Below are 18,574 nucleotides of genomic sequence, written 5' to 3'. Positions count from 1 at the left end.
ACGAATCAGCTGCAGGTCCCTGTTTTGAAAAGCAGAGAGACAGAGGCAAAGGAAAAGGGTGGACTCTTATGTGACCTGATCTTAGAGCAAGACAATCACCATCTGAATTCCAGAAGCCCTGTTCATGTTTGGGGATATTTTTTCGACTGCATGGAATCAGAGAGAAGCCAAAGGATGGGAAATGCCTGCATCCCCCTGAAAAGAATTGCTTATTGCCTATGTCTCTTATCTGCGCTTCTGCTGACTGAGGGGAAGAAACCAGCAAAGCCAAAATGCCCTGCCGTGTGTACTTGTACCAAAGATAATGCCTTATGTGAGAATGCCAGATCCATTCCACGCACCGTTCCTCCTGACGTTATCTCATTGTAAGGCCCGTAAGCATTTTGATATCTAATTTACGATTTAAAAATTCCAGCCGATGTATTTGGGTCTTTGTATGTATTGGTAAAAGGGCATGGGGAGAGTGATTCCTCTTGCACGCCTGGCTGTTTGACAGAGCTAACAGTCTGCTGCATTTAGAAATTTTGATTCTTAATAGCTGCTACAGAACATGCTTAGATATCTTCCACTCCCGGAACATTATTATGAGAAACCTGCAGCAGATTCATGCCTCCTACTTCAGCTGGCAAGGCACAGTATCATACTTCATGAAATAGTGTCAAATAATGACTGTTTTGCTAAACCGGATTAACATAAGGTTTGTTCTGTGTTTTGTGTGTGTGTGTCTTTGTGTGTGTCTGTTTGTTGTTTTGTTTTGTTTTCTTTCAGATCCTTTGTGAGATCTGGTTTTACTGAAATCTCCGAAGGGAGTTTTTTATTCACACCATCGCTGCAGCTCTTGTGAGAAATATTTATATCATGACTATTTTTAATATAGCATATATTTAGATAAGCCCTCTAGTAAAATTATCTCAATATTAATTTTGTCAAATGTGATTATATTTCTGGAGAGGAAAAGAATGATCAGTAAAGTGAGAGGTAGATGGGCTTGTTTGCGACCTGACACCAGTGTGCAGGTTGACGCTTGCAATGGTAAATTTGCTAACCTGTAATGCCGGCTACTCTCATGGCTATTTGTGAAGTTGTTGGAATGTTGTAACAGTGATCCTCACTTCAGTCTCCCCTTTTACTTTCATTTTTGACTTGGGAACTTTGGTTATTTTACCCTGGAGTTTCCGAATTAGTCAATACAGAACCCAGCATAACATATGCGCTCAAGATGTTGTCCTGGGAGACCTGGGGCGGCTGCTACTCTGTATGATTTACCATGTGGGGAAGAAAAATCTCAGTTCTTTCTAGGTAATTCCTTAAAATATTCATTCTTGAGTGACTGCTTTCTAATCTCACCTGATTTATAACTCATCTCCTTATAAGGAGGGAAAGAAAATATTAATATAGGATAGTGCAAAGGATTAGTCTTTGCTATGTGCTTTGAGATAGCCATGAGGGAACCACATATTCAATCTATGTCTGAAAATAGTCAAAAAATAATATTTGACTAAGAAATTAGATCTTTCCACAGGCATAATGTAACACGGATAACTTGTTCTCATTTGTAATGTTTGGCAGCTGGAGTGCTAGTTCTCAGAGCAGGACCGCACAGGGGGCAAGAGGTCCCCTGGTGCTCAGGTGTCAGGCCACAGAGTGGCTTGTCATTACCGGTTCCAGGGGGGGAAATCAGCCAATTGTCCATCAACTGAGTTGTGGTTATCTTAACTGCATGATCCAGGACTCAAGTTTTTTTGCTTGTTTGTTTTGTTTTAGGGTTTTTGTTTTCTTACCTTACTTGGCCATTTTGGCTATTTGAAGTTTTACATACGGAGAGGCAAATTGCATGGATTTGAAATGAGAGAGATCTGTATGTAAATCTCACTCCACCACTCCCTAGAAGCTAGACATGTAATTGTGTGCAAATGACTAAATCTCTCTGAGCCTCAGTCTTCTCATCTGTAAAATGGAGGTGATGACACTTTGAAAGGTTGTCATCAGAAATAAATGAGATTTAAGTAGATAAAATGCTTGGCATAGGATATGACAAGTGGTTACACATTTTATAAATGGTAGGGTTTTAACTTTTTACATGAAGCTAAAAAAGCTAGAAAAATCACTTAATCTATTGTTTTGTCTATATGAAATCCCCAAACTGATTTGACTATTCCATTTTGCAAACCTGATCAAGTGTTTTGACATTATGTAATAATGTTGACTAATATCCTTCTTCTAGCTAATGTCTTTGAATGATTAACAATTGAGTAGAATATTCCTAAGTGATTATCTGTTTGACTGACAGCTAATAGTTGATTAGGGCAATGAACAAATTAGTTTGTTTAGTACATCAAACAAATTAAAAAAAGAGGCAAAGTCATCAATGCTGGGACCCTTTCATAGGATAAGAACTGGTTGTATGTGAGAAAGTGATCGATTGTGACTATGTTATTATTTGTCAAAAACGCAAATAGCTCATTTTAAAAGCATCCTTTTGATGGACTGAGGCACTTCTCTCTCCCCAGGATAATTAAATAGATCAGTTCAAGAAGTGTCATTTGACACACACTACTAACAACATCAGACGGTTGTTAGTTGTGACACAGAACAAACACCTGGATTGATCGACCTCATCAGTTAGCATCTTTCCACTTTGTTTCCGCTGGGTGGACCCAGCCTCAGCAAGCACAGATGCTGGACAATGTTATAGAAATAGTTACCGGCTGCTGCAGGGTAATGTGATTACACGTATTTAGAATCACAGAGGGAAGCCAAGGAACTGGTTTTTAAATAGCCCGCACCGAGTGTGTGTGCCATGCCCCTGCGTTCCATGCTCCGAGTTCCTATGGAACATTCCAACCCTTATTTCTAAAAGCAGTTCAGGTTTCAGAAATAACAAAAGGGCGAGTAATTTTTGCCCTGGATGTCCTTACTTAACTCACATTGGCTAAACTCAATACAGCAGGGGTCAAAGTTTGTCTCTAATCTCCAGGATTCTGTTTCCTAAAGATTTTGCTCCCCATTCTTCCTGTCCAATGTTCTCTGTTTCCTCCTGTCCTTGGGAAAGGGTCTAATAAGTGCATTTTCACTGAGGAGGAAATAAATGAAAAGGCTCCAAGTATGAATAATGCCATAATCATAACAGTGGAGGGAATGCATACTTCGCAGACACAAAGAGTTCTTCTGTGGGACGGGGCCATCCAGTGCCCTGAAAACTCCCCACTGGAACATGGAGACCCAGGGGTCTGATTTCCTTTGCACGACCTTTGCCATCAGACCAGCCATTGCTTGGGGTTTGCAATGGATTTGCTGCTGGATCCCACCAGCCATTGCTTGGGGTTTGCAATGGATTCTAATAGCATTTGTGACCGCAGATTACCAAACAGACCTGTCACAGTTTGTGAAGAGATAAGCTTCTGAATCAATTCTGCTCCATTGATGTCCAAAGGCAGTTGGTTTCTTGCTCAGTTGTGGAAAAAGAAAAGACCCATTCCCATCACCCACCCTAAAAGTCTGATAATTTCATTATGGCCCCAAATGCTTTTTCAGACCTTCTGCAGAAGTCATGATGAAAAGTACTTTGTGAGATGTCAGCCTGGGGTACTGAGGGAAACAGACGCAATGCCTCCTTAAGTTACATGTTCTGGGGGAGAAGATCCTGGTAGGCTGTGGCTGGCAATGTGTGTCAGAGAACAAGAAAAACAAAAGCCCACACTCTGTAGAGAAGAGAGAAAGAATAAAATTATCCAATGAAATTTCGTCAGATTAATTATATGAGCCTTTTTTTAAAAAACACCTATGGTTTTAAACAACAGCAAAAAAAAAAAAAAATCTTTCCCCAGCAAATGTAATTCCATTCATGTTTTCCATAGGCCTGCTGTGAAACTTAACCAATGGGAATGATTATTCATTCTAGTTTGCTTTCAGTGAGAGGGAGTGGTACTTGTAGTGAATGGAATTTACAGAAATGTGTTTTCACACTGGACAGCCCTGTTCTTCTCAACCACAGACTAAAATCCCCAATGATATGGGCTCATTACAGAAGTAAAATTCAAATTTAAAGTATAAAATGTGAACACATTGCCATTTGTTCATAAAATTTTTAATAAACTAAAGCTATCTAATAGAACTCTTCAGAGAGTTCTATTTGCAGGGAGTAACAGGGTTCAGTTAGTATCATGCACACACACAAAATCTTTATATAAGAAATCAGGGTAGCTGGAAAATATTCTATGTATTCCAATGAAGTCTGATCTTGTTTGAAGCAATAGAACTGATCCCTCTGTGGGGGGGAGGATATAATCATTTCTTTTATTAATCAACACATAAATATATAGTTCATAAGAAATCAAAACCCAAAAAACCTAGAAGTAAACAGCATGAACAAGACAAATAATAAGTCCATCCTTACTTTAATTTTATCAGTTAGTTCTCAAAAATATTATTTGTCCAGGGAAAAACATCCATAGCCTATATCACCTTCACAGTGATTGGCCTCTTTATCTATTTCTCTTTACATGACAAGTGTTAAGAAACATTTCATGACCTTCAATGATTACTCAAGCCAAACCTATCAGCTAAGAGGGCTTCTAGAGGAATCACTGCTTGTGGATGAGTATGGTTTGGTTTGTGCCCAGGTGATGGCCTACAATGGACCAAGAAGTAAAAATTTCAATCATCTGGGCTGTTTTGTCTACAATCTGACCAGTGACCCATATCTCTGATTTTTAACTTCTTACTGAATCGTTGTGACTGTGCACGCAGCCCTGTATAACAAATGTTTTCTCTGAAAGCGTATTTCATCCTCTCAATTATTCAACCAGGAAAGTTAGGAGTTAGCTCTTCAGGTCCACTTTCAACAGGAAAAGCCCCCCATCAAACTGCATAAGAATCTGCCATCTCCTCTTGACCCCAGGACCATGATCCTAACTGAGGCTGCAGTCGCTGTTCCACAGGCTGCTGGGGGAGGTTTTACACTGGCCCCCCGGCGTCTGGACCCCCTTCCTCCCCACCTCCATTAGCATTACCTTCCTGAAGTGCAGATCTCACCCTGATACCCTCATGCTTGGAAGCCTTTAAAGGCTCCCTAGAAACAGAGAAACGTCTGAACATCTGAGTTAGTATTAATAGAGTTTGGCTATTTGTCTAGGGTCATCTCTCATACACACACACACACACACACACACTCACCACAAGCTCCATCCATGCCAGCCTGAAGTACCTCATTCCCTGACCTCAATTTTCTCAAGTTCTACAGACTTTTCTGATGCTTCTAATTCTTCCCATCATTTTTAGAGCTATTTGTATCTGCCCTTGTCTCTAACAGAGGGTTCTCAATAGCCATGGTCCTAGAAAGGATGTTATAAGCTTAGATTAAGATTTTGCTTATTATATATTTGTTGAATTCAATTCATATTTTCATAGATTTTATACTAGAGACTTCTGTCTTCCTATCAGTAGTTTCAGTCACGTTCACACTTCCTTTTGTTTGATATACGCGATCAGATTTCACACGAGCCAATAGTGTGGAGGTCTGGAATGTGGGCTGAACCAAAAGAAAGTGTGAAGAGGTATTTGCTCATGACCTTATGATGTCAAGCTTCTTCAACAGATGTTTCTAGTGTACCAGAACTTAAAAGACAAAGCATCCAGAATCTTTCTTTAGACCCACTGCCTGGAACCCTTTTGTGTCCCTCTGATTTCCTCTAGGTCTTTGACAAGCACAGACTCTTATTTGCCACCCTGGTTGTCTCTCAGGTTGGACTAGCCTCTCTCCTGTGAAAGGTCAAACTCCCCTTTTATCCGGACATCCAAAGAAAGATGCTGATTAAGCATTATTAAGATGGAAACCAAATTTGTGAACACAAAGATAGTTTCCTTTTTATGTACAGTGGCTTAGCTAAAACAAGTGTTTATTCATTGTATAGCTGCAAGCAGTAACAAAATGAAAGCAGAAGCCTCCCATTTCAGCAAAAACTTTTTGGGATTCTCCTGTGCAACAGGCACAGCACTGGGTTTTGTGGGAGACACACAGCTGGGTGCCAGCTCTCCCTCCCTGCTTTGACACAGCAGCTCCAAGTTGGAGGTGAGCCCTAAAGAGGTAAACTCTATTTTGCCTGTATTTAAAGGTATGATAAAGTAGTCTTGATAAGCTCTCTCGTTTTGTTCAAAATGGTACTCAGTTGATTGGTGATGATGGTGACTCTTGCCCACTGTTGAGTTTACAGCTGAGAGAGGCTACATTACCTGCCTCTATTAATACAAAGTGGGCAATAATCATAGTACCTGTTATACAGGATTATAGCCAGGATTAAATGAAATAATACATGTAAAGCACTTGGAACAGTTCCTATAACTCAATAAACATTAGCTTTTATTATTTGTTCTGAAAATCACTTTAATTTGAATGACCATAACATCAGATTAGCATCTGATTGTATAGGCTGGGTTTGCCTACAATGCTAGCTTTAAAATTTCATTGTTCTACACATAGGTCTGCATCAGAACTTGCTAAGAAATCTTTCTTCAAATACTTCTCACAAGAAAGGTGAACTATTTACCCTTCAGAGGATGGGAGGGGAAAGAGGAAGCAGAATCCTCTCACTCGTGAAAAAAACAACTGGCACCATATTTTGTAAACATGTCAGGTTTTATTAAAAATAATTAACACTGGCCAGTCTTAGGATGAGTAGTTCTGTGATAAGATGGAGAGAAACCTGAAGTAGAGATCAGGAGACATGAGACATGGTTTTGAAATACAGTTCAGACAGTAATAGACTGTGTGACCAAGTATCCCTGGATTTCAGATTTTATATGTGTAAAATACCAGAGATAGATTAAAACATGGTTCTCAAACTCAAATGCCCAATGGGGGTTCGGATGATAAGGTAAATGAAAGAAACAGTTGAGTATAAGACAATAGGGAGTGGTAGTGACGGGGGTTAAACCAGAGAAGACATGTCTTACCTAAAAATGAATCTTCAGTTCCAACTGATTATTGCTGATGAGAATGTGCTACATGAAGATGGGTCATATTATTTTAATTTTCAGAAGAAGGCAGAAATCTGGAGGTAGATTTTTAAACAGAATAAAGACCAAACAAAACACACATAACTGGCATTTTTGAGACCTTCATGTTCAATTAACTTATGTTTCTTTCTGCTTAAAAATGCTATTGTATTCTGTTCTACAAACAGGGTACTTTAATATAATACAGAAAATGACCTTGTTAGGGAAATGGAAAAAATGTATTGTATCAGTTCTAACAAACCAGTAAATTAGATTGTTTAATGAAAGAGCTTCACATTATGAAATTGGCTATTATAAAACTATTAGTAGAATAATAATGTAGTTCCCAATTTCCCAAGCAGGTCCACTGGGACTTTATCAGGCCCCCCCATGGTGGCTGATGATAAAACAGTGTTTCAATATCCCTCCCACTGGGCAAGGACTGGAAAGGAATTGTTGAGGCCATTTAAATGGCAAGATGACAGGTGTTCACCTGTGTAAAATGTGATTAAAAAGCAATGAGCCTTTATGGGGGACTTCCCTGGCAGTCCCGTGGTTAAGACTTCACCTTCCAGTGCAGGGGGTGCAGGTTCTATCCCTGGTGAGGGAGCTAAGATCCCACATGCATCTTACGGGATAAAACCAAAACATAAAACAGAAGCAAATGGTAACAATTCAGTAAAGACGTTAAAAATGGTCCACATAAAAGAAAATCTTAAAAAAAAACAAAAACCCGAGCCTTTAAAAAATAAACAGACTAGAATTTATATATACAAGTAACTCTTGACTTTCAGAGAATTCCTTACAGGAGATCAGAGATTCCTCCTAACTTTGCTTCTATAGCTAAACATTTCTAGATCTTTGAGAATTATCTTCATTGCCAGTTTGCAAGTCATACAATAAAATCAGACAAAGTTTTGTTAGGGGACATTTGTCACTTGTATTACTTGGTGCTAAGCACTTTATCTGTCTCATTTTTTATTCATTGTCACAGTAACCCTGTGAGGAAGTGTGATTATGTCCATTTTGCAGATGAAGCACTGAGTCCTAGAAGAGTCAGGTAACCTCTGTGATGTCACACCTCTCGTAAGAGGTAAAGTCGGAGCTTAAACCCACATCCTCACTTTTACCTACATCTGTCTACTTCCTCTTGAACATGAATAACTGGGCTTAACTTTGCACAGTTTTGTTCCCCAAATCAAACCCCCTCTCAGAGGGTCAACTTTTGCCATTAATGAGGATATTCTGAGGACTGTGTCCTGATCCCTGGAGACAATCACTGAAAAAGAGTTTCAAAAGCCCTTTGAAAGGGTGGCAGCGTTGCTGGCAAGAACATGGAGTATCCCTAGGATTCAGCTCTTATTGGTATGTGTAGGCTCTAGTCTCCCAGCTTTAAAAAAGAGAGGGACAGAGACACAGAAAAGGGCAAATGACAAAGAACTTATATACTTTAAAGTTATACCTTAGACCAATGTTTTCTCATCTTGTGTCCTGTGGAACATGTGTCCTGAAAAAAAAAAGTTCTGTGCTCAAATAAATTTGGGAAACTGCCCTTTCTATTCATGCTTGGCTACTCACAATGCACCTTGGCTTAGAAAACCTCTGGAATTTCTTTTTGTTGTTTTCCTTTTCTTAACCTCCAATAGGATACTGGGAATCTACACTTTTGGTGTTCATTTTATTTATTAGCTTAATTATGAATACCCTACCTTGCTCTCAAGAGGCTTGCTAGCAGAACTTAGGCAGGTAGAAAGAATCTCATCTTAAAGGATACATTAAACCATCTGTCTCCATATAAGGAGTGACTCAGACAGCTTTGCTAGTGTGGATTCATTGAGTGTGATTTTCTTTGAATGTGCCTCACTGCCAAGCTCTCCACCTGATCAGGCAGCGTGTGTGGCACACACGGCTTCTTTGGGGACCTCCCAGTGGATGTTTCGTCCTTCAGAGTAAGTGCAATTATCACTTGTAGCCGGTTCAATAGAAAAAAGCCCCGTAAGCTTGAATTTATGCTCTCACTATTTTTGTTTTAAGAGGGCTTCCTCAAGCTATTTCAGACGGCTAATCCAGCATTTTCCTGGGTATATTCATTGTAGTTAAACTCAATGATAAAAGGGTCCCATTATCAATAAGATAGGGAAACTGTGTATTCAAATCCCTTTTGAAGAGTCTCAGTTTACTTATGGATAGGAAGATTCCTGTAATTAGGAACCTCAGTTAACTTCACTTACCCAATTTACATGAATTTGTTTTTTTCCTCTCTTGTTGTTCATGTAAAACCTCCCAATTGCATGAGGGCCTTGTGTTCCCCACACTCTGGGAACTACCAGGCAAGGCTAATCTAGATTTGTAGCAGATCTGGGATCTGCTGGGACTAAAAAGAGGAAGCAAAGCCTTGCCCCTGACCATTATGACTGAGCACAGAATCCCAGCTCTGCCAACTACAAGCTTCAAAGTACTTTACCACTCGCACCTCGGGTTTCTTTGTATCTTAGATGGAGACTATAAAATGTATATTATAGTGTTCACTGGAGGATTTAAATGAGTTGGGACGACCCAGAGGGATGGTATGGGGAGGCAGGAGGGAGGAGGGTTCAGGATGGGGAACACATGTATACCTGTGGCGGATTCATTTTGATATTTGGCAAAACTAATACAATTATGTAAAGTTTAAAAATAAAATAAAAAATAAATGAGTTCCTAGTAGCAATCTGATAAAGATGAGGTTTGGCATACAATAGGCTTTAAATGGCACCCCACTCCGGTACTCTTGCCTGGAAAATCCCATGGATGGAGGAGCCTGGTAGGCTGCAGTCCACGGGGTCGCTAAGAGTTGGACACGACTGAGCGACTTCACTTTCACTTTTCACTTTTATGCATTGGGGAAGGAAATGGCAACCCACTCCAGTGTTCTTGCTTAGAGAATCCCAGGGACGGGGGAGCCTGGTGGGCTGCCGTCTATGGGGTCGCACGGAGTCGGACACGACTGAAGTGACTTAGCAGCAGCAGGCTTTAAATAAAATTGAAGTCCCTTCTTCTTTGTTTTTTAGGAGCAGGGAAATAACAGACCACATATATAAACTGCATCGGGAGGGTGGGCTGTGACTAGTTTTGCCAACTCTTAGAAAGGAAAAATTTGATTATTCTGGAATGAAAGATAATGAACTATAAAACCAAAGGGGCATGGGATTCTCCAGGCAAGAATACTGGAGTGAAAAAAAAAGAAAAAAAAAACAAAAAAAAAACAAAGGGGTGGATCTATGCTCAGATCAAATCCATGCTCAAATGTGCAGGCTAAGAATACTCCCCCAGGGAATCCTTGCAAATCTAAAATCTACATTTTAAACCTGGCCCTGCTGCAGTCAAAAGTTGTGACCTTGAGTAAGTCACTCACTTTGTGGCCCTTGCTTTCCTCATCTGTAAACTGAGGAATTGAATCGCATATCTCTCTAGGCTGCACCCCACCGCCTCAGATTTACATGGAGCAAAATTAAGGCTATTTTCCATCAATCCAGATAGAAGAGTTCTACCTAAGGGTCCTCTGAGTTACACTGAAAATGTTTTCCAAGGATGAGAGTCAAAAAGAACATAACGTGCTCATATGTGATGCTTCCCATTTTAATGCTTTCCTATTTAAGAGCCTATTTAATATGTTCAAATGTAAAATTATTCACGTGGCACTTAGAATGTGTGCATTCAACTGAAGTGAATCATCAGCCTGTTATTAATTATCGTTCAACCAGCCCTGTTCTTTTGAATAAAGGAGAATGTTAGTAACAACTAGAAGGTATGAATCATTTAAGCATAGGCAGTTCTAAAAAGTTGGCCAGCCCTTCCAGCTGTGCCCTCAAATCTCTAACAACTGTAACGTGTGCATCTTGCTCTCTCATTTACATGTATGTGCACATATAAACATCAGGCACACACATGTATGCAAAATGTGCTTGCACACACTGCCCATGGCGCCCAATTCCCTAGATGAGGCTCATAACAGTTCTCTTAGGCAGATGGCAGTCTCACTGGACCTCAGTTTCCCTCTCTGCATAACTAATGTTCTTCACTAGATCTAACAGCTCTTCCAGCTCTGATATTTTATGTCTGGGCTGTTTGCTGAGATACTCTTTGGCAGAAGCATTGACGAGATGCTCTTATATATTATCTCACATAATTCTCAGAATCTTCCAGGAAGTCTTTTTGTTACTACCATTCCTCTTTTAATGGATGAAGAAATAGATTTACCTGCTTGATATACATGTACATAATAAAAGTGGCAGCTACAAGCTTAGAAACCAGATTCTCTATTTTGTATCTAATCAATGCCGTCTCTAAGCGATAGCCTGAGGCTGGCTGCTCACTCTTCTTCATCCAGAGTAGCCCTTACAGAGCAGAGATTGTATGGGAAAGCCCCCTAAAGCATCTCCCCTCCACAGCTGAAAGAATCTGCCTTGAGCTGTGAGACAAGATGCAGACCACTTGTGGCCAGCGTCAGTTCTGATGGAGTTAAGAGGTCACAGATGACTAAAGGGAGTCTGAAGAAGTGTCATTAGAGCCAGGGGGCCAGTCTGGCTTGAGACAAGGGGAGATTTTCCCAGCAAGTTTACTCCTCCCATTCAACCCTCTGCAGACCTACCTACCCAAGACTCCCACTCCTCATGCAAAGCCCATGCCTATTCCTCCATGAATGAAGCCTGCAGCTCTACAAGCCCAGACTCACATATCTTTCTGGTTATTTGACAGCACAGAGAGCAGAAGCGATGTGCTCAAGGCCACACGGAGGATTTATGGCCAAGTGGGAAATAAGGCTCAGGCTTTGTGATTCCCTCTTCAGGGTGCTCCTTCCTGGTCCCTAGAAAAGGTGTGAAGCCAGGGCAGGAAACTGCTTTAGCAGCCCTTTAGTCTTGGCATTGACACATGTCCCTGCCCAATCATTTCACTCTTGTAGACCCCCAGCTGGACATTGGGCAGCCTCAGCCTTGACCTCCTAATGTAGTTAGATCCTCATTCTGTGATCCTCTGCTTCTTCCTTTTCTCCTCTACTGCTGACCTCAGCACACCAACCTCCATGCTAACCCTATCACACACTTCTCTGTTCCTTTTGAATTAAGTGCTTTTGTTCCTAGCTTTTCAACCAAGAACGTCCTAATAACCTGACGGCCTTGGTGTTCATTTATTGCTTATAGAGAGATGTGACCCACTCCTACAGACAGGTGAATGCAAGTAGTCAGAAGAGAAACTGGAGCTCAGGGTTGGCAGGCATTTTACAGATCTCATCCTCCTTAGTCCCAGGGCAATGTTAATTTTAACTCATGAAAACATTTAAAAAATATCATCAATAGGGAATTTTAAGAATATTATTCTAAATACTTGTTGAAATCAAATATGCAATTTTAAGAGACGTACTGGATGCTTTAAATAGAGGCAAAGTCATATTTCTAAATACTTTCATTTTAAATCAGAAAGAATAAAAATATATGAATTGAGCATGAAACAATACATCTTCTAAGGAACTCAAGAGAAAATAAATAATTAGCATATAAAATAATAAATTAGGAAACAGTAGGAATAGTAAGTAAATTCAAGATTTCATCTTTGGAAAAACCCTATAAAATAGCAGATTTTTGAAGGAAGTAATATGTACACTCTGTCTATCAGATCTAGTCCCTTAAATCTATTTTTCACTTCTACTGTGTGGATCACAATATACTGTGGAAAATTCTGAAACAGATGGGAATACCAGACCACCTGACCTGCCTCTTGAGAAATCTGTACGCAGCTTCCCTGGTCCCTAGAAGCAAAAGTTAGAACTGTACATGGAACAACAGACTGGTTCCAAATAGGGAAAAGGAGTATGTCAAGGCTGTATATTGTCACTCTGCTTATTTAACTTACATGCAGAGTACATCATGAGAAACACTGGGCTGGATGAAGCACGAGCTGAAATCAAGATTGCAGGGAGACATACCAATAACCTCAGATATGCAGATGACACCACCCTTGTGGCAGAAAGTGAAGAACTAAAAAGCCTCTTGATGAAAGTGAAAGAGGAGAGTGAAAAAGTTGGCTTAAAGCTTAACATTCAGAAAACTAAGATAATGGCATCCGATCCCATCACTTCATGGTAAATAGATGGGGAAACAGTGGAAACAGTGGCTGACTTTATTTGTGGGGGCTCCAAAATCACTGCAGATGGTGACTGCAGCCATGAAATTAAAAGATGCTTACTCCTTGGAAGGAAAGTTATGACCAACCTAGATAGCATATTCAAAAGCAGAGACATTACTTTGCCAACAAAGGTCCGTCTAGTCAAGGCTATGGTTTTTCCAGCAGTTATGTATGGATGTAAGAGTTGGACTGTGAAGAAAGCCGAGCCCCAACGAATTGATGCTTTTGAAGTGTGGTGTTGGAGAAGACTCTTGAGAGTCCCTTGGACTGCAAGGAGATCCAACTAGTCCATCCTAAGGGAGATCAGTCCTGTGTATTCATTGTAAGGACCGATACTAAAGCTGAAACTCCAATATTTGAAGCTGACTCATTTGAAGACACCCTGATGCTGGGAAAGATTGACGGCAGGAGGAGAAGGGGACGACAGAGGATGAGATGGTTGGATGGCGTCACTGACTCAATGGAGCTGAATTTGAGTAAACTCCGGGAGTTGGTGATGGACAGGGAGGACTGGCATACTGTGGTCCATGGGGTCGCGAAGAGTCAGACACGACTGAGCGACTGAACTGACTGAACTGAATATGTACACACAAGTGGGAAAGGCATTAATTATTCAATGACAGGCTTTGGCAAATTTGAGTAAATATCTAGGAAGGAATCAAGGCAGTGTGTCACCTCACATCATAGATAAAAGCAAGCTCCAAATAAATTAGAGTTAAAAAAGAAAAGTTATAGAGGGAGGGTTAAGTAATATTTCATTAATATCAAGGTAGGAAGAAACACTTTAAGAATTACAGCAAAGAAAGAATATGCAATAGACATTGATATATTTTGTTAGAAATGTAAAATATCTGTATGCTAAAAATTATGATTCAAAAGGCAAATCATAATCAGTAGGGAAACATTCAGCATCAGATAAGAAAGGAAAAGAATAGGTTATATCCTTAATAAATAAAAGATGCTTAGAAAGCAGCAAAAATTGTCAAAGGATGATTTCGTAGAAAAAGAAACAACTAACTATTGGTAAGGATGTGATAATAGGCATTTCTATATTCAGAATTGAATACATAGTGTGATACAAGTTAGTAATAAATGGAGACATAAAAACCATGTATAATCCAACAATGCCAGCTTAAAAAAATCTATTGTAAGTCTACTCTAAGGAAAGAAGTAAGGATATGGAAAAATACTTGCATGTGAGAGTAGTCATGGTAGTGTTCATAACAGTGAAAATTGGAATCAACAACAAAAAAGTTAAATCCTGAAATATTTATAATACAAGACTTACTCATCTGTTAACATTTTACATTGCAACTTGTCATAAGAGTTGCAATGAGGACAACTTGTCATAAGAAATTGTTCTTGAAAAAATAAGTACATGCAAAGGAGGACACAGAACAATAAAAATTATTATTCTAAGTTTATAAATTTTATAAATATATAAATGCATATATCATATAGGTATTATGTATATTCATATCTTTGGGTAGTATGGTGACAGTCATTTTTATTGTCTTCTCTAAGTTTTTCTGAGTTTTCCAGAATTTTTACACTGAGCCTATAGTATCCTTAAGCAGAATACACCAAACTGCATTCATATTTTTTAAATTCTTTTTTTTTTAACTTGGAGTATAACTGCTTGACAATGTTGTGATAGTTTAGATTTTTTAAAATTCTTGACTTAAAAAAATAGTTTTTAATCTTACCGTGACTTTTAGGATACTTCTTTTGAATAATTAATTCCTTTTAAAAAAGGAATTATAATTTAATGAGATTTCTTAAATCCTCATAAGCTGAGCAGTGTTATTATAGTTGCCTGCCGTAATGGGAATGGTGTGTCATTATGTGGTCCGGCTCCCGCTGAGAGACCACCCAGGGTGTGGAAAGGACAGTGGACCAGGAGTCTTGGGTCTTATGATCTTGGTCAAAGCTTTTAGCAGCCCTCTGGGCCACAGTTTGCTCCTGTCAAACAGCTGTTAACACCTACTCTACCACTTTCACAGACTTGTTTCAAAGCCCCAGTAAGAAAATGCAGCAGCATTTTATGAAACACAGGTTATTGTGGAGGCCACAATGATGATTTAAAGAATGAGCTATTGCCTGCACGGAATTGATGGTTGATGTGTATGGTTTTAAATCTGTTTCTTGGCAAGGAAACATACCAGGTGTCGCTAGTGGTAAAGAATACACCTGCCGATGCAGGAGACACAAGATATGCAGGTTTAATCCCTGGGTCGGGAAGATCCCCTAGAGTAGAACATGGCAACCCACTCCGGTATTCTTGCCTGGAAAATTCCACAGACAGAGGAGCCTGGCAGGTTACAGTCCATGGAGTTGCAAAAGAGTCAGACACAACTGAGCAATCGATTGATCTATGAATGGTCTTAAATCTTTCTTGGTAAGAAAACATACATGCCCTTCATTGCAGAGGAAAACAATCCTCCCCACCGTTCCTATACTCCCTTGTTTTCATACTGAATTTATGAGACTGATGGCTAAGGTACAGAAAGGTCAAGGTGCAGCCTTGTGTCCACCCCCACCAACATTCTAGGGAACATTCTTGCCTCTTCCCCTTCCTAAGAAGAAAGGAAGTGTCAGAGACCTCAAATGTTCCCACAGGCCCAGGGGCAGAGGACACATTCTACAATGTCCCTGAACAAACCCACAGGATGGCTGTTTGGCAAATCTATGGGGTGAGGTCTCTGATTTGGAGCTCAGGGTAAGGAGTTTGTTCAGACAATACATTGATCCCCACCCACCCCTCCGTGTGCTGCAGTTGTGAGGACAGTCGTCAAATCTGAGTTACGGTATCATGGACTCTTGCTACCTGTAGTTAGGGGCATGGGACAATCTACAGCATCTCTGTGTATCAGAGCTCCCATTCCAGCCACACCTGCTACTAGAAGCAGAGGTTCCCTTGGTCGCCACAGGTAAAGGAAGGCTACCGTAACTGACCAGAAAGTTTACCATATGCAGCCCTGGCTGCATGTAAGAGACACCTAGGGAGTTTTTAAACATCCCACGTTCAGGCCACATCACAGGTATAGAATTTAACCAGACTAACCAGAATCCTTGAGGGTGAGAACATGGTAACAGTATTTATAAAGCTCTCTAGGTGATTCCAAGTGAAGCTAAGATTGAGAAGCACAGGTCTAGGATCAAACACAGATCTGGGCATCTCCCTGATTCAGCCTCACACACACAGCCCTTTGTGAGGTCTCCTCCACATTCCGCTGTCTTCTGAGTGCACCCTGCACACAGAGCTGACTCAACCCTAAGGCATCTTTCCTCCTTCAGCTCCTCTGCTGGATGGTTCCATCTCTGTGATTCCAAATTCTCAAGAAGGGATTCATCTTTAGCCTAACTCACCTTTTTGAACCAGACTAGTTGGGCCATGGGATGCTGACTGACCTCAGGATCAGCTATTCTGGATGAGAAAAGGAGTCCTTCTTGTTCTAATAATTTAAGAAAAGTGATAGAAGTCATGAGGTATAAAACATGGCCACACAGGTCTGCCCCAGGTCTGTTGTACATCAAGATGAGGTGGGGTGACATAGTTTCCTTTAACAAGGACTATGGGATTCTTTACCATATCTGGCTCAATAACAAATTATGATATTGAAATCAAACTTTCTAAAGGAACCTATAAAAATTAAAGATGGGCATTTTACCCTCTTTATAGAACAGGATCTTTTTAAGTCTTAAGTATACACAGGATAATAAAATGGATAGCCTGTTCAACCGACTATGTTTAGAATGTATGTATAAATGTACAAATTTTTGCCCATGGAATCCTTGTCCACAGAAAATTACAATTGAATTTAGAATCTAAGGACTAACATATTCAATATTATCTTAGCCAAAGGAATTTGTTTTAGCTTTTATAAGAAAACTTTTTATTAAAATAAAATTTATATAAAGAAAAGTGTGCATATCCTAAGTGTACATCTTGAGAGTTTAAGACTTAATTTTTTAGAGCAGTTTTAGGTTCACAGCAAAATAGAAGAGAAGGCACAGAATTTCCCATAGACTCCTCACCCTGACACATGCATAGCCTCCCCATCCCCTACATCCTCCACCATGGTAGTATCTCTGTTACAACTGATGAATTTACTTGATCAGCCAGAGTCTAAACTAGGGTTCAGTCTTGGTGCTGTGCATCCTATGGGTTTGGGAAAATGTATAGAGACATGTACCCATCATTGTGGCATCATACAGAGTATATTCATTGCCCTAAAACTCCTCTATGCTCTGCCTATTTATCACCCCACCCCTTTCCTCATGACTTTTTATAAAGTGAACAACCCTTGTAACCAGCACCCAGGTCAAGAAACCAAGCATTATCACTACCCCAGACTTCCTCTGTGCCCTCTTCTCATCTCCAAGATGTAAATGTTCTCTTGACTTCTGCCAGCATAGGTTAGTTTTGCTAGGTTTTCTTCTTTATATAAGAGCAATTATATAGGATGTACTTTATTGCATTTTGGCTTCTTTCCCTGGATTTAGGTGTATGAGATTCACCCATATTTTCACATATCGTTGTACTTTTAGCCAGAAGTTTTGATCTCTAAAAACTAGTTCAGCAAACAGCTTTCAGCCAGGAACTGTGCTCAGGACTAAGGACACAAAAATCAACAAGGATAAGTCCCTGCTATAAGGAACATTAAATCTAGTAATGTAGTAATGACCAGAATTTAATGTAAAGTAAATTCCTCTTTAACAAATATTTATTCAGTGTCCACTATGGGAGAGGCACTATTATAGGGGTGCTGCTGCTGCTACTGCTAAGTCGCTTCAGTCGTGTCTGACTCTGTGCGACCCCATACAGGGCAGCCCACCAGGCTCCCTGGTCCCTGGGATTCTCCAGGCAAGAACACTGGAGTGGGTTGCCATTTCCTCCTCCAATGGATGAAAGTGAAAAGTGAAAGTGAAGTCGCTCAGTCATGTCCGACTCTTAGCGATCCCATGGACTGCAGCCCACCAGGCTCCTCCGTCCATGGGATTCTCCAGGCAAGAGTACTGGAGTGGGGTGCCATTGCCTTCTCTGATTATAGGTGCTAGGGATAAGCAATGAATGAGCAGATAAAAATGTTAGCAAAAACCCTACTTTATTTCTCTGACATGTGTGGGCTAATTCTGGCCACTTATATCCATATCATAATCTGTTTTGCATCTGATTCAACATAAGGAGAATGAATGTTAGAAGTCATTTCTTGCAGTGGCTTGAAATGAGCAATTTTTAAGTCCCTGGGACAGTTTGCAAGCCAGTGAACACAGGAGGTATTTCTCTGTATGTATTTCTGCCTTATTTCATCCTCCCCCTTCTATCATTCTGCCTATACAGAATGAATAAAGAATTAAAAATAAATTTTATTAAATTTAATAAATTAAAAAGAATTTAATAAAATTTTAATAAATT

General features: G+C 40.0%; 1 protein-coding gene across 3 annotated transcripts in view; it reads left to right on the top strand.

Annotated features, from left to right (window-relative positions):
- LGI1 (leucine-rich, glioma inactivated 1) overlaps positions 1–18,574 on the top strand; it is a 40,540-nt gene that overhangs the window by 140 nt on the left and 21,826 nt on the right. The window contains exons 2-3 of one of the 3 annotated variants that reach the window (XM_010842176.1): positions 1–365; positions 769–840. In XM_010842176.1, the coding sequence (XP_010840478.1) occupies positions 151–365; positions 769–840 (287 nt within the window). In that variant the 5' untranslated portion in view covers positions 1–150. Of the gene's footprint in view, positions 366–517; positions 698–768; positions 841–18,574 lie in introns of those variants that run through there. The other 2 variants (XM_010842175.1, XM_010842174.1) reach the window with 2 other exon arrangements.

Source organism: Bison bison, unplaced genomic scaffold (assembly GCF_000754665.1).
Source record: "Bison bison bison isolate TAMUID 2011002044 unplaced genomic scaffold, Bison_UMD1.0 scf7180017864172, whole genome shotgun sequence".
Taxonomy (NCBI): domain Eukaryota; kingdom Metazoa; phylum Chordata; class Mammalia; order Artiodactyla; family Bovidae; genus Bison; species Bison bison.
This window is presented reverse-complemented; position numbering and strand designations above follow the sequence as displayed.